General features: G+C 40.2%; 2 protein-coding genes across 5 annotated transcripts; both read right to left on the bottom strand.

Annotated features, from left to right (window-relative positions):
• Positions 1 to 348: 348 nt before the first annotated feature.
• Positions 349 to 8,403, bottom strand: LOC108608908 (xaa-Pro aminopeptidase 2). 2 transcript variants are annotated; one of them, XM_018000537.2, is made up of 8 exons: positions 8,255 to 8,403; positions 4,693 to 4,876; positions 3,347 to 3,420; positions 2,605 to 3,279; positions 2,429 to 2,541; positions 1,422 to 2,134; positions 1,290 to 1,358; positions 349 to 1,222 (listed from the first exon to the last, which is right to left on the bottom strand). In XM_018000537.2, exons 2-8 carry the CDS (start codon positions 4,757 to 4,759, stop codon positions 792 to 794), a joined length of 2,142 nt encoding a protein of 713 aa, XP_017856026.1. In that variant the 5' UTR covers positions 4,760 to 4,876; positions 8,255 to 8,403; the 3' UTR covers positions 349 to 791. The 2 variants fall into 2 exon arrangements, with proteins under 2 accessions (XP_017856026.1, XP_089319040.1); XM_089462914.1 differs by having other exon boundaries at positions 4,693 to 4,873; positions 8,255 to 8,399.
• Positions 8,404 to 10,144: 1,741 nt separating this feature from the next.
• On the bottom strand, positions 10,145 to 16,280 carry Dtg (Dpp target gene). 3 transcript variants are annotated; one of them, XM_018000532.2, is made up of 3 exons: positions 15,842 to 16,280; positions 12,326 to 12,712; positions 10,145 to 12,265 (listed from the first exon to the last, which is right to left on the bottom strand). In XM_018000532.2, the coding sequence occupies exons 1-3, from the start codon at positions 16,011 to 16,013 to the stop codon at positions 10,494 to 10,496; spliced, it is 2,331 nt and encodes a 776-aa protein (XP_017856021.1). In that variant the 5' UTR covers positions 16,014 to 16,280; the 3' UTR covers positions 10,145 to 10,493. The 3 variants fall into 3 exon arrangements, with proteins under 3 accessions (XP_017856021.1, XP_017856022.1, XP_017856023.1); XM_018000533.2 differs by having other exon boundaries at positions 10,145 to 12,262; XM_018000534.2 differs by having other exon boundaries at positions 10,145 to 12,259.
• Positions 16,281 to 16,940: the final 660 nt, after the last annotated feature.

Raw genomic sequence — 16,940 nt, 5'->3', positions numbered from 1 at the left:
TAAAAATCAAAACAGATTTATATGAAAATAAAGCAAATATTGAATTCAAAGAAATTACAATTAAAATATGTATTTTAGTAAAGCAATGATTTAAATGAACAGAATAATATTATGTAGCTATATTGGTCCTACAAATTGAGTTAATCTTAATATGCTTGTCTTAAGACTAAGCCTTATATATGAATATTCCAGTGATATTAATGCTATTTTTAAATATTTTGATTAGCGAATATTTGAATCAATTCCCATTGCACATATTTGCATTTAATATATATATATATATATATAGATTCATCTAAAAGTATAGATTTATCTAAATCCTTTTACTTATATATTTAAAAAACACAATTTTCATAAATTTTTAATAAACTGTACGTTTAATCACATTTAGAAAAATATACAGCGTTATTTCTTCTCTAAGGTATAAATTGCTTTATATTCATTATTATTATTTATAATATAAAGAAGTTCAACAGATATTTTGGTGAATTATTTTAGTTAAGTATTTTCGATATTTAAGAATTGCATTGTATTAATGCCTTTGCTTAAGCATGTTAAGTTCATAGCAGCTGGTTGCTTAGTGCGCATGGAATTTGAGGATCAAGCTAAAGAACTTAACTAGATACTAACAGTTAACATTGGTGTTTCCTTATGGTTAGTCCCGGATTCTCTCTTTTATTTGCATTCCTAACTAAAACTATTTAATTACACCCGACCACTTACACAAGCATACACAATACACCCACACACACACACACGCACACAGACACACAAATTTTCCTAGATCGCATCTATAGCTGCCACTTTGAGTGAATGAATGCTAGCAGAATCATCATCACCATCGTCAGCGCCAGCAACGGAAGTTGCGCATGGTGGTAGCTCTGACAGCCGCCGCCCATCGCCGCCAGGTATTCATCTTCGGTCAGGTACTCCCGCACATGTCGCGTCTTGTTCATCATCCAGTAGAAGGCCTTCATGTTGCCAAGTCGTTTCAGCTCGGCGCCAATATACTTGCGTATTTTGGCATTGTATCGATTGAGCATGCGCTTCTCATCCGAGCTCAGCATGGTGCCGTCGATGAGCTTCGGCTCGTAGGGCACCAGGGTGACGGATTGGAATGCTAAAAAGTGCTCAGCGCTGGTCGTCGTTTTGCCGGTGTCCAACACCTCCAGCACGTTCTTGATGCGCACGCCATAATCATCGCGTTTGTAATAGCCAGACTCTAAATTAAGGAAATGAATAATTGGTTAGGACGATATCCTAATGAAGGGCATGCCTCAGCTACTTACCACTGGAGAAGAAGTAGCCCTGCTTGAAATGGAAACTGTTATTCTGTCCGTAGGCCACCGAGATAGGAGCTACATGCAAAATACATTGTTAAGTCATATTGAAGATTCATAGTTGATCCATTTCACACTTACGCTCCTCGACAGAGCCGTAGGCGCCAATGCCATGACCTGTTGCCTGAGGGTAGTCGGTCATCTCGTGCCACACCTTGGCGCGCACAACGCTGTCCAGGCCGGATGGCTTCACTGAGGCGGGAAATATTAGGTCCGATATGTGCAGAATGCCCGCTAGCACGGCTGTGTATGCCCTTTTCATATCGCGCGTCGGCTCACCGAAAATAAAGGTGCGCGACATATCCGTTGTGCCCTCCAAGTACTGCACGCCGGATTCGATGACCAACAGACTCTGGTCAGAGACTTCAATGTCCGTCAGATTGTTGGAGATGTAGTAGGGCAGGGCTGAGTGCTCGCCGTAGGCGATCACTGTGCGCAGCGACAGGCCCTTGGCATGGGTCTGCGAGAGCAACCAGAGCTCTACCTCGTACTTGATCTTCTCCTCGGTCCATTGCTCCGTATCGAATCGGGCCTCAAGGTTGCTCATTGCCTCGCAAATAGCAGCGGCATCGCGTATGTGTGCCAAGCGCATGCCCTCCTGCTCCTCCGAGTTCTTCTGCGCGCGCATGAAAATAATTGGCGAAATGTGCTCTACGACAACGTTGGCAGGCACGGCCGAATAAATGGCTTCCGAGGCACCCGGCTCCTGGACGCAAGGCGCTGGCACAAGGATGCGCCTCCAGATTTGCACATAGGTTCGTATATCGCTCCATATGTGCTTGTACTCCTTAATCCTGCAGAGAATGAGTAAAGTGTATTAGTGAATAGATAAAAGATATATAATATCTATTTTATATAAATAAATGTTTAATTCAGATATAATACGCACGAAAAGAAAATAAATATAATAAAATATATATAAAATAACATACATATAAATAAATAAATAAATAAAAACATAAAATATAAATAATATCTACATTTATGTATATAAAAAATATTTAATTTATAATCCATCTGCTTAATATACTTAAATGCCATTATCAATCCATTGATTTTAAGTAAATCAATTTTATTTCGTAATTCACCTGACACACAAGTCGTTGTAGCAATCGGTGCGCAGGTGCAAATCAATGCCAAGACTGATCTTGCTGTGGTCCACATAGAAGAAAATGTCCTTCTGGCTGACAATAGCAAATGACTAAAAGGAAACAAATGTTAGGTAGGTCTGGGAAAATAATGTCTGATGTCTAATGGGGCATACCTTCACCACAGGTGTGTAGGGAATGTCTGTGCCTCGAATGTTAAATAGATATGCGATTTCCGTCAGCGACGTAATAATCATGGCGTCGCAGTTCAGATGGGCCAGTCGGCGACGCAGCTCGGTTACTTTATCCTCCCACTTCTCGCCAGCAAAGTCGCGTGCCTGCACTTGGATGACATGATGCTTGGGTGTCTCTGGTCGCTCAGAGCCCCAAATCATGTCCACCAGATTGATATTGATCTTGATCAGTTTCAAGAACTTGTCGGCCAGCTCACGTTCCCAGGTCAGCCATAGATGATGCGGCACCAGCTGTGGATCGGCGCCAATGCGTTTGTTCATGCGCACCTGACTGCCCAGCCAGCTGGCAATGCTGACATTGCCGTCGGCCAGAAATATCTGCCAATCACAGTCCAGCTCTCCGTCCGCCTGCTGCACAAAGCGCTTTTCCAGCCAAATGGCGGCGCCACCTTGAGTTACGGCCGCAACGGCCCGATTGCCCGTATAGCCGCTGAGATAGTGCAGACGCTGATCGCGTACCGCCACCTCCTGATTCAGATGCTCGTCTGTGGAGGGCAATATATAGCCATAGATCTCCGGCCCCTCAAGTGTGGCGCGAATCAGCATTTGCTCCCGCATCGCCAGCAAACGGCTGCGATACATGTTTGTGGGCTGCATCTGCAAAAAGAGGGCGCAGTTCATTAGCATTCACGGATCGATAATCCGGGGGTTAGCTCATACGCACCGGCCTGCCCTTGCGGTGCTCGCAAATCTCACGTCGATAGCCGACAGGTGCCTCTGCCGCAGCGACGCACAGAACTATCAAAAGAAAATGCAATAAAAAACAGTGTTAAATAGGCGAAAGGAATGTTGATAAATAACGTTAAAATTATTGCCATTTGATTTGAAATATGTTTGCCCATCGCCTAATGGCCCCACTAGACGAACTATAAATGCCTAAGAATAGCAACAAGTGCGTCACAATTTTATTTTCTGTGATCCAAGCAAATTTCCCACGCTCGCTAAAAATTCTCTTGGCCGCTTCGGCGTAAGTTTATTTTTGGCCAAGATTGAGATGTGAAGGCAAGCGTAATGGCTTCAATACACCGTTAAATACACATACATATATGCAAATTAATTGCAATTTCAATTTTGCTTTCAACACTGATTATTTGAGTCACCCACTGGCCACGCTGCGTATGCGTAATATGAAGTGCTCTCACCGTGTGGACCTCAACAATTGCCCAGCGAGACTTCCGATGTGACAACTGACTGACGGCCATTTCATTGCCAAAATATTGTCCAACCGCTGACGTGCGATTTGTCAAAGCAACCGAACCAAGTTCTCTATGGTTTCTGCTCAGTCCAGAGCATGCATACTTGGACACTTATATAGAGCATGAATAATGGATTGATTTATGGCCCCTCCCACAGACAGGCTGGGCCCCAATTTCTATTATTAAACTTTTTGCTAGAGAGAGGTATAAGAACTTGGTCATAACGTTTGCAATAGGCCTAAAATTGTTACCTTGTTAGCTTTTTTAATTAAATGGTTATATAAATAATATATTATATTTTTTTTTAAATATTAAAATATTTGTAAACAATATTTTTGATTAAAATTTTGTTTAAATAAATTAATGTTCGATATTATTTCACTATTGAGCTTAAAAACCCAAAAAAAGTGTATTTGTGTTTCATCATATTTTCAGTTTCTTAGGTTAAAAGAGAAAATATGTGAATTTAAGTTTCCTGTTAATAGGCGCATATTCATATGTACCGAATTAGTTTTTGCTATTGAAGAGAATTATGTGGAATATTTGAATATTCATACGCATATTTCTGCACTCAGTTATGTTGATGTTTGATTCGTTTTGAATATTTAAATTTAGATATTATGCCTCAATTGATGAAGCATCTGTAGTTCTAGACTCATGAAATTTTCTGTTTGAATGGCGAAGGTCGTTGCTAATATTACGAATTTCAAGTTTAAATAGCCTTAGCCATAGCCATGTGCAAAATGGAATTTGCTTTTTCAACAAGTAAAAACATAAAATAATGTAAAAACCATAAAATAGTACAAGTACTTACCCAGCAAGATGCTCAGTGCCAGGCGGCAGATCCGAATCCAAATCCAATTCCATTTGGCTGTCGTCATAGCTGTTTGTGTTTGCACTTAAGATTCCCCAGAGCGTAAAACTAGTGCTCCGACGGTCGGGAATTGTTTGTTTTTTGGCCAGCAAAAATTAATAGTGCCCTTCTTCTGCTGCTTCTGCTTTTTTGGTGTAAACAAATCAAATGGTTGCAATTAATGAGCATGAGCTATGGTCTAAGGAAATGGAATGCAGTGGAAGCTTGGCATCTTTAATGGCCATTTGTCAGGGCACTGCACTTTTCCGGTTAATGACCGGAAAGTGTACAAGTGTGAGTATGTGTGTGAGTGTGTGTGTGTGTGTGTGTGTGCTTTCTTTTCACTTTCATTAAACTACTTGTCTTTTTCCAGTTCGTTCTACTTATTGCAGTGGGCGTGCCGCACCACACAACAATGTCTCATATTCCTAGCCATCTGGGTGTTGGCTCTGGCGCTTTCTACTAATTGATATGCGACTCGTTGGACATTGCAACTTCTAGCAACATATTCCCTCAACGGCTCAGCGGCCATAACTCATTCATTCAGCTGCTACGTGTATTTATGCAAAAATAACTATGATATCAGACTATTTTTGTATTTATAACTTCCGTTCTTTTGCGATCGGTGTGTATGTATGTGTGTGTGTCTCATTTTTCATTTTTGGAAAACCGAAAATTTGGCAACCAGTTTTGTTTCCTTTTGGTTTTTTGCTTTGTTTAGATCTAATTTTGGTAGTTTTTACGAAACTTTTAATTGTTTTCTCTTAATTGATCAAGCGTAAAGGCGGGCATAAAAAAGAACTTGCTACTCATGCTGGAAATGAGCCAAGCTCTATGTTTACATATGCAAAACAATCCCAGACTGTGTGCGTATATACATACATACATACATACATATATTGTATATATTTCGAACCAATCATTCATTTGGAACTGAAATAGGCGTGCGCCAAGTTCCATGTGCCATAGAAGGCAGCTCAAAGGGAAGCGCAACGCTCGTCATCTGTCGTGCTGATCTGCCCGCCAATCAGAAATGGCAAGCAAGTTGATTGATCGTGATTGATGGCGATTAATGACTATTTATGCCCATCAAATTCTATTAAAATGCTGCGTGATATGCATTTCACAATTTCAATATATCGACAGTTAAATTATTTTCTATTTATTGAAATCTTTTTGCAATAATTTGACAATTTGATAAGATTGTATCAATCAGATAGTAGCAAGCGTGTTTTGCAATTCAAATGATCTTGAATTGAGTCTCTGGGCGTTGCTATATATTATTGATATTGTTGCTTTCATTGCGGTTGCCCTTGTTTCATTGTTACACAATTGGCAAGCCTCACAGCAAATGCTGCCCACAGCCAACAGCCAACAGCCAACAGCAATTCCAGCAATTGCATTGAAGGCAACATGCCATAGAGAAAATTGCTATTAATTATAAATAAAACAAATGCAAACAACTTGTGGGCGCACACTTCATAACTACTTAAATGTGAAAGCGCCAACTTTTGTTTTTGTCACAACGCCCCCGCTTGGCAATTATGTGCTTGGCTTTGGCAGCCCAGCCAAGATGGGAAACACGAGCTATCATCTTAAATATGTATAATTGTGTAACTCTTATATGTGCATATATCCTTGACTGCATGCTAAACAGTTGCCAGCTTAACAATAATATAAACAATCGCCATGATGAATGCGCTCATATTACACTTTGACTGCCAACTGCCAGCTGGGAACTGGGAACTGCGGAATGGCTGACTGCCTGCCCTCAGAAGTTCATTGCGGTTAGTTGTTAAAAGAAATATACAGTACAAATAAAACATAACAAGTAAAACGCAAACAATAACAAAAATTACAACTGACATTGGTAAGCCGCAGATAGAATACGCTTTCTTATAGGCATTTATATACTCTTGTAGTTGGATATACTCTAATATGGTAGTTGATTTCGTAATAGAAAACTTTAATTTTCTTATGAGACATTCTTGAATATAGGTAATTCGGATACTACTTCTAGGTATATGAGCAGTATTTGTGGTAACTTTACATGTGAACAAAGACAAAAATCAGAATATGGCTATAGCAGTTATAGGAAGTTTTCCGATAACAAGGTTTGTTAACAGTATTTATATCCTTTCTTTGTAACATTATGCTTCATTGGGAGCAGTGTAGGATTTGTACATACTTTGAAAGACTATATTCCTCTGTGGTCAATTCTAGTTATATTACATATATAAGAAATAAAGTATTTGTGGTAACTTTTTATTGATATAGACATATCCGTATTTGCATATTTTAACTTGTCATAGATGAATATACCCTTTCCTTGCTGCGTTACACATTTAATGAGATAATCATATCCACTATCCTAAGAAAAGCAGCACACCTGCACTACAAATAGGCCAACACAGAAAACGAGGCAGACAATTTATGGGCGCGCTCCGTTTGTGTAGTGCAGGGGCATTGTATCAAAGAAGCTGCAATGCTGTTTATTTTATGCTTTGTTTGTTTTTTAGCTGTTGATCCAATGCATTTCGTTTCAATTTCAATTTGAATTTCAATTTCATTGCAATGCCGCGACCGCGACCGCGACTAACAACCAAGAACACACTCACACTCACAGGTGACTCACGCGCATAAAGCCAAGAAAACATTGTGCCAAAAACAATATAATGTATATATAGGATATATATGCACAACATAAACATACGAGTATATTTACTTATTTTATCTTACAAATTCTTTTTTTAATTCTGCATATATATTGAAAATGCAAATATGCTTCTACACGATAAGGAAAGACAGTGATTTTGTGCGGAACCAAGGCCATGGATTATAGAATTTTAGAACCTGCCAACAACATTAGATTGTGACAAAAATTATAGAATGATTCCATTTATCAGCACTAAAGATCATACATATACTAGTATGAGCTGTTCCAAAATTTAATTAAATATTTAATTATCTAATGAATGCTTAGGACCTATATATATATTGTTCACAAAATACTAAATGACCAAACATAAACATTTGTTTATGCAGACAACCCAATTTCAATTGTTTTCAATTTGAATTAGGATAATCACTTCTGGAAACAGTTTATATTTATTTTGGATTAAAGATTTTATCAAAAAAATTTAATTTCTTTTAAATATGTTTATATATACTTCTGATCTCATTTTAATGTATTCATTGTTTCTTTTCAAAATGTTTTTGTGTGAGAAATGTCAAGTTTTATTTTTTAAATATTTTAACTGTTTCACTTTATATTCAGAATTAACAACCCGTTTCATAGATCTTAAATTTCCATTTAAATTTAGTCACAATCATACAAAATCCTTGTATGATAGACAAATTTGATGCAAGACTGACAAATAGTGTGCAAAACATTAATAATTACACGCTGTGCACTTTGTATTGCTGAATTATAATGTGGAATAGTACGTATACGACGCGTATGTCAACGTTGCACAGCTGTTTAAAATAGCAACCGCATTTTAGAATATATCTGGTATTCTACCTTTGTAGTTTTTACAGAATATGTTCACACAACTCGCTTGCAGAATGAGCAGACAGAGAGGGAGAGGGAGTGACAGAGTACGAGCGAAAAGCCAAAGGCGAACCGCACGCGTGCAGAGCAACAAGCAAACTGAACAACATGTTTCATGTTTGCTATTTTCTGTGCTTTCAAATGTGAAAGATGAAAAAACGCTCATACAAACGAACGCATACACTACGTACCCATACACTAACACCGACTCACACATACGCACACACCCATGCTCATGCATTCATGCATACCACTATTTAATTCGTTTCAAATAGAATTTATTTTGAACGCACGCAACAGTGGGAGAGAGAATATCGACAACAACAACAACAACGAGAACAACAGCAAGTCGCGAGAGGCGCGTGAGCGAGAGCTTTGGCTAACGGCAGACGCGCATTAGACGAGCAAATGACAATACCGCTGGCGTCGACGCCGCCGGGATATGGGCTAAAAAGCAAATTGTGAAAAAAACACGCGTCTCTGCTTGGCTGCAGCACAGTGGTTGCATTTCCTTTATGCGCTGCCCTCGCTTTTGTTTGTGTAACATAATCTTGACAGCTCTTATTGTATGTGCTTATAACTTTTAGATGTGGTTTACATTTCGTCTCTGACAGAGAAGCCGGATTGGCGTATCGTGTGTGTGTTGGGCTTCCAACTATTTTCAACAATTTTGCAATTGCCAGTGCTAGAATTAAAGTTGTGAAAATGATGTTGTCAATTGACATTTTATTGCTTTTAAATTGACAATGATCAAGGCAATAGGACAGAAATCGAAAGTTTTTTACGTTTTGGCAATTAAATAATTCAACAACCACTGTGCAGGCGATTGCATAAGAGCACATAAACAAAAATTCAACACTGAAAGACTGGCCATCCGCAGTCTCTTAATCTCAAAATGAATTTGTTTATTTCCCTTCAGTCACGATGCCGATGTCGATGGTGATGCGCGCGCCTCTTCATTTCGCCCATTAAGCTCATTAAGCTCATCAGACAACTACAACAAGATCGCTAAAACACAGAAGACTCAATCAAATAGGCAGCGTAAGTTCTTTTTCCTCTCCTGTAATCTACTCTCTCTCTCTCTCTCTCTCTCTCTCTCTCTCTCTCTCTCTCTCTCGCTCCCTCTATTGCTGCTGTCAATAGTGATGACGCATGGAAATGTTCCACATGTGCCTTATATTTATTATACTGCATCGAGCAACAATTGTCGTTGCCCTCGAGCTTTCTCACTCTCTCGATTCTTTATGGTGTCGTTCAATAGATCGTGCTCTCATTTGTTAGTCAATTAAAATACGCCTTTGATGCGCCGATGTGGCAAAGCTTTTAATCCAATGCAATTAGTCGCTTTGGTGCGGTGGCGGGTTTTTGAAAGTGGCAAAGTTTTCAATCATTTCTGGTTGACCTCTGTAAGTTTTTATTGGAGCAGAGCGATGATTTGGTTTTTTTGTTTTTAATTAAAGCTGTTGACCAATATGGAATAATCGGCTGCATTCAAAGCACACAATTTTCCTTTAACGTCTAGTGTATTGTTTATTTCATTTCCGATTTTTGTATCATATATGATATTATATATGTAAAATAAAATATATATAAAAATAAAATATATATATCACATATAAATTTGTACGTAGTTTTGGAAATTCAATAAATTAAACAAGTCAATGAATTGTTAAGAACATTCACATTGCTGGAATTTAAAACAAAAATTCAAAATAACGAATTGTCAGACTTCTGGTACTCTTTCCTGAAAAATAGCATACTTTGAGGCTGCTCTTAAAATGTTTTTAAATTTTTATTTATTTTTTAATTGATCTTAACTTTATCTTATGCAATGTGAATTTAAAGATATTTATTTGTGGGTTTTCATAAATCGAAAATATTTATTCTGACTTCTTATCAGAGTCGCAATAAAAGTGTTCTTAAATCTAGATCAAATTACTAAAGATAAATAATTGTGTATTGTCTTGAACAGAGAAAAACTTATAGAATAGTGTCAAATTATAATTAAACAATATGGCAATTTATTTCTTTTTATATGTTTTCGTGTTGTCATTTTTTACGCATTTGCATCGTGTTCTAGTCGGCAAACGTTGGACCCAGCATATGGAGACGGGTGGAGTATTTGATGCTGGTCCATTTGATAAAAAAAAGCTCAATCTCAAAAGTAAAAAATATATACAATGCACCAGAAGCAGTCTGAGTTGAAGACTTAAAGACATTCATCGGTCTCTTCATTGCCCATGGCAATGATTACGGGTGGCGATAGATCCACATCGAGTAGCTTCATCTGTGCATCCTCCTGGTCCAGATCATCCTTGCCCAACCGCTGCTCCTGCATCTCAATGTCCAGTGTGCCATGTTGACGTTGGAAAGACAACACAAATATGACCAACGAGATGACAATGAATAAGACGGCGGTACCAGAGCAGAGGGCAATGATTAGGGTGGAGCGGCTGCTGGATGCCAGTGAGAGGTGGGCGCTGCGCTCATCGGCCAAATTGCTATCAAATGTTTGACCCGCATTGTGCGGCGGATACGAGACGAGAGGCGTTGCAGTACTGTCTTCTGCCTTGGCCTTTGGCTCCTCTTCCGACTGCTCTTCTGACTCCTCGGATGTGTCTTTTTCAACTGGCTCAACAACGATGCGTTCCGTTTCCGTTTCAGTTTTCTCTGTTTCGCTCTCCTCTCTGCTCTCATCTTCGGCAGAATCATCACTTGTCTCAGCTTTAGCTTCGACTGGAGAGGCCGTAGAGCTCGGCTCAGTTGGTTGCACGGATTTCGGAGAGCTGGACTCAACTGCTACAACGGACGGTTGCTCAACCTCCGGTTTTGCTTCAGCGGCAGCCGGTTGATCTGTGTTAGCTTCTGTGGGCTCGACAGAATCTTCAGCTGATTCTTCAACCGATTCCTCAGATGACTCTTGAGCTGATTCTTCAACTGGTTTCTGAACTGCTGGCTCCGTTGATACCACATGAACCGGCTGAGCAGTGCTTGGTGCTGCAGGTTGTACATTCAATTCTTTGCCTTCTCTTTCAACGTCATTTCGGACTGGTTCTTCGTGCTGAACAGATTCAACTGACTGCACTGGTTGAACAGATTGAACTGGTTCAGTTGGTTGATTTGCTTCAACTGATTGAACTGCTTGAACTGATTGAACAGGTTGAACAGACTGAGCTGATTGAACTGGTTGAACTGATGGAATTGGCTGAACTGATTCTTTTAATTCAACGGACTCAACTGCCGATTTGACTGATTGAACTGGTTGAACTGGCTGAACTGCTTGAATTGATTGAATTGACTCAACTGATTGAACGGATTGAGCTGCTGGAACTGATTGAGCTGATTGAACTGATGTTTCCGAAGTATTATCCACATTGTGCTCATCTTTAGTATTCTCAACTGATTCAGGGTTCGGTGTTTGAATTTCTTCTTTTACATCTGGTGCTGCCTGTGGCTCCTCCTGTGTTTCCGCATTTACTTTTGAAATGTCGATGGGCAGCAAATCGTCAACACCTTGTTTTTTGGTCACCTGATGCTTGGGCACTTCAAATGTGGGTGGCGGTGTTGTCACCTTAAGCAGTACTTCATGTTCCTTTTCCAAGGCTAACAGATTTGTTTCTGTTATGGGCTGTTCCGTAATTGCACGGTTCTCATCAAAAATAACGGCCACCAGATCGCTGGTTATACTGGGCAACGGTCTGCTCTCAGATTCCACCAAATCGCTCTCAATCGCGGCCTTTGGCGTGGTTGACTCAGCTACTTCAGGCTGATTGACTGCTAGTGGTTGCTCATTCTCTTTCTTTTCCGGTTCCGTTTCGGTCTCTGCTGTTTTCTCTTCCTTAACTTGCTCAGCCTCAACTGCTATCTCTTCTTTAGCGGGCTGCTCAACATTTTCAATCTGCTTAGCCTCTTCAACTTGCACTGGGGCTTCGTTAGCTTCAGCATCTAGAGTTTTTGGCTCACGTACACCTTGAGCTGCTTCTGAAATAAATTAGCCATTTAGTACTTTTTCGTTTGTTTTATTTTTAAAAGTAAACCCACCTGTTTGCTCATTGTTGTTGCTTGTTGCTTTCGGCTCAGTTTCTTCATTGTTAACCTGTATGGTTGCCACGAGAACAGAGGAGTCTGCCTCGATTTCCGATTCCACCTCACTCTTCACCGCATTGCGTATGCCCTGTTCCAGGCCTTCGCCACCAAGCGCAACAAAGCCATTATGTTCAACATCGTCGTCAACTTCAGCAGCAGCAGCAGCCGAAGCAGCAGCGGCAGCGGCAGCAGCCTCTTCGGCCTCGAGGCGAACGCTCGTCTCGTTGACAGCAGCAACAACTGTCGGATGGGGATCAACATTGGCTACGCTCGTCGGCAGCAGTGGTGGGTTTGCCGTGGTGACTTCAACAATGTCAACAGCCAGCTGGGTTGTTGACTCGGCTAAAAGTAAAGTAGAAAATAAATAAATAAATAAAACTAGCTAATATTTCATGTGTGATCTTGATAGTTATAATTAATACGTTATCATAATAAATTCATAATGGAAAAGCATTAAGAACTGCATTTCACCAGCTCAACTTTCTCCCTGCTCCACTCAATTCAAGATTCAACAACAAAAATATTATAAATAATAGAAATGCACGAGATGCATTCTCATAGACATTTCATTAATAGCTAAGACGCTACAAACTTGATAAACATGCCATTTAACCAAATCGTAAACTAATATAACTGCCATCACATACGCGCGTCAATTATCATTTTATGGCCACGACAACCCAACCCAATCCATTCAGACAAATACATATACATACATATATAAATATATGTATATATTGTACATATATGCATTTGTATGCATCCATGTATGCATATAATCGCCGTCATCAGCAGCTCACATTTTCTCACACATTTCCATTCAGAAAATGTTCGGCTGACGTTCCCCATTCCGGTGCAGTACCTATCTAGATGCATATGTCCATGTCCATATCGACGTCACGAGCAACCCAAATTCAAGTCCAGAAAAACGCCCGCGCCTCATAATTCAAAATGCGTCCAATTGTCCGCGATGCAGTGATTAAAATTCCAAACACACACATATGACAACAACAACCACAGGAAAACAAGAAAAAAATCGAGGAATCCCAAATTAGTAACACAATAAACAAACCAACGAGACTCGGCAGACCGCCCCATCCAACAGGCAGTCGTCCAAAGTAGCTGCTTTATTTATGATTCGATTGTTCTTCCCCGACGCACACACACATACATACACACACACAGGCACACACTCAATGCAACTGCATTCGTGGAAATTGAAAATTAGTTATCTACTACCCTGCACGAGATAAGCATCTACGTTGGGCTCAATGACCATTTCTCTGCCACATCCACACACATCCACTCCAATCCCTTTGGGAACGCCTCGTAACAAAAATAACAAGAACGAACAACGGCAGCGACCAAGTGTCTAAATGTCTTAAAATGGGACAAGCCATGCGGCACAAACAAAAACAAAGACACAACAACATCCAAATGAAATGGCATTTACACAAAATAAAAGAAATCGATTTTCGACTCAGTTTTCTTTGCCTGCTGCACCGCCCGCTGATGCGGCTGCAGCGACTGCAGCGACTGCCGCGGCTGCTGCAGTTGCCTAAACCGGAGCAGTGTCATCTGCCTCTTCCAGTCTAGTCTTTTATAAATGTATAAATACATATATATATTTGTGTGTATGTGTGTTAAAAATTATCTTTGTGGACGCATTGAAATGGCCTCATGTTGTGTGGCATGTTTTATAGGTGGGAAAACACTCGTACATACATATGTTTCACTGTTGAAATGTGTAAAAGCGAATATTACACAGAAATATCCTGTCTCCCAAACAGTTTACATAAATCATTTAATTACAGATGACATTCATTATTATTTGCCTAACAAGTTTTATTTTCTGCTCGCTTTCTTTAAATGATACATAAAGAATATGAAAAGCTCTATTTTCATGACTTTATAAATTTTGAATATATAAGAGCTTAATATATAAGCCTTTGCTCTAATTTTTATTAAAGTCTCTTAAGCCGAAAAATCCAATGGAAATTTTAGGAACTCAAATTTATTCAGTTTCTATTTCTCGATTCTGTGAATTACACATTCTAAATACATAAGACTCTTTAGGAAATTTTAATGATAGGCATATTTTTGAATTTAAGAAGCTTTTAATTGTTAACATAACAAATTCAAAGAACTGAACTACAATGTTAATGATTGCTTCTTAAGATCTTAGTCTCAAGCGTAACAAATAAGGAACCGGAAATCGTATGGAAACTTTTACTCATAACGCGAGGAATTATAAAAACTGACTATATCAACATTTCGGGTTGAAATGCCGTTAGTTTTTGTATCAATGATAATTTTTAAGCATACAAGCGGAAGTGCGATGCAAAAATTTCGCTTTGCAAGCCGCATATCAATATAGAAGCATATCTGTAACTGCGCTTAACTTCCGCAATATGCAAGTGAGTATATGAAAAGAAATACATATAAACACATACATATACATATATATATATGTATGTAGGCTGATGACTGATTAACAAGGATACCAGCAGAAATATAGCCCGACCTTAGCTGAAGATCATGCTGAGTAATAATAATGAGGAAAGTACAATTCCTAAGAGTAATTTTTCACTGACGAATATGCATAATCTAATCATATTCATATTTATATGTACATATATAGAGAGAGCTGCTCGTACATGAGTTCAAAGACATCTGTCCTTTGAGAGTGCGGTTAGCAGCTAAATCATTTCATTGCGTTTGATTCCATTGTTCGAGCTGCTCGCTACCAGAAGCTTCTATATACAATGGGTCTGCTTTCTTTTGTATTGTGTTGTTATTTTAGATGCGGCGAGCAATCTAAATGTGAAACGTGAAAAGCTTAATATTATATGTACATCATCATTATGATATTCAACATTAAATTTGTGCTTTCTAAGAATTTAGTTTTCAGTCATGGCATGAGTTTTGAGAGTATATTGGCTGACCCCTTCCTTCCCGTGAAGCTAATCAAACTCAATTATCTGAACGGCTCCGCTTATCTGAGTTTTATCGCACAACTTGAACCCAGAGCGCTGCACTCGTCTCAATTGCCCTGTTACTAAACATTATTGAACTTTCGCACGGTGCTGGGATTGGATTGGATCGGGTTGCGGTTAGCGAGGGGCCATTTATATGACACCCGAAAGCTATTGGAGATTTGTTGTGGCTTTGGCGGCGCCTCTTCCGTGGCATAATTACACGAACGCGACTCTTTTGAATTATGCCACCAACAAAAGCCAAAAGAAGGAAAATGCCAATGATGTGGCTGCTGCGGCTGCTACTGCAGCTAAATAAGTCAAAGGCCTATAGCGATTCCAGCGATAACAACAACAAGCTCTAACAACTACAACAGCAAGTTTATTACGCCAACCATCATAATGACGATGAAGATGAAGTAGCTGCAGAGCTGAGCTGCAGCCGCAGTTCACAGCCGCAGCTGATGCAGTTGGCGTATCTGATACGAGTACTTACAAGTCTGTGCCAAGCACGGAGCGGGCATCGCAGCCAGCATCATAAAGAGCAGCGACAGCAGCGGCAGCAGCTGAGACGACGCATGTGCGGGGGCATGTGGCCTGTTCCTGTTGTAGCATCTGCCAGGAACGGCTTTGCAGCTGTCCAGTGGATGGCTCTCCGAAATGGCCATGTTGGATGAGTGATTGATTATTCTGTCGTTTCTTGTTGCAGCGTTCGTCCGAATAAAACTGGCCCAAACACCGATCGACGACACGCACACTTCTATAGTAGTTTAATATCAGACAGTGAGCGCGAGAGGGAGAAAGAGATTCTGTCTGTTCTTTCCCACTTCTTCTTATTCAGCTGTCACTTTCACGTTCTCTTCAACTTCGACTTCGACTTCGACTTGGACTCAGGCCATGCAGCGAACCGAACGCGTTGGCCACTCACAAAGAACTAAAGTTGAGAACGCGTGCGCTCTGGAATTTTGTTGCCTCTGCCTGTGCTCTGTGCTGCTGCCAGGCAATGCACACCACACACCACACACAAGAGTCCGTCGTTTATTGATGACGCTGACGTTGTCGTGTAGGTCGCTGTCTCTGTCTCTGTATCTCTATCCCTGTCTCTGTCTCTGTCTGTGCCTCGGCCTCTGGTTATGGCTCTGCCACTGCCATTGCCTCTGCCTCGGCTTCTGCTGCAGCCTACGTCGCTGCCGTCAGCCGGCTGCCTGTCGGCCCCTATACCCGTCTGTCTGCCTGGCAGATCCATCAACATGCGACCATTTGGACGAAGCTGCCTTGCATTTATTTGCTTTTGGATAATAATAGGGCAGAGGCAGGCACACGGCTTCTGAGTGGGCCTACTGTGTGTATACATGTGTGTATGTGTGTATTTAGCTTGTGTTGGTCTGATAAGTGCCTGTAAGCGCCATAGAACTCGTTGAACCCCTCTGATCAAGCTTCTGCGTGGGGCAAGCCAATGTGTACCAACATATTTGCTGGGCCCAAGCTGATATACTTTACATCATCATCATCATCACCAGCATCATCCTCTTCATCATGAAAGCCTCTTCAGCTTCGTAGGTACCCAATTCGCTGTTACGCACTTTGTGCTGGAC

Source organism: Drosophila arizonae, chromosome 2 (genome assembly GCF_054131065.1).
Source record: "Drosophila arizonae isolate 15081-1271.41 chromosome 2, UAZ_ARI_1.0, whole genome shotgun sequence".
Classification (NCBI taxonomy): domain Eukaryota; kingdom Metazoa; phylum Arthropoda; class Insecta; order Diptera; family Drosophilidae; genus Drosophila; species Drosophila arizonae.
Note: the sequence above shows the minus strand (reverse complement) of the source record. Positions and strands in the feature narration are given on the sequence as shown.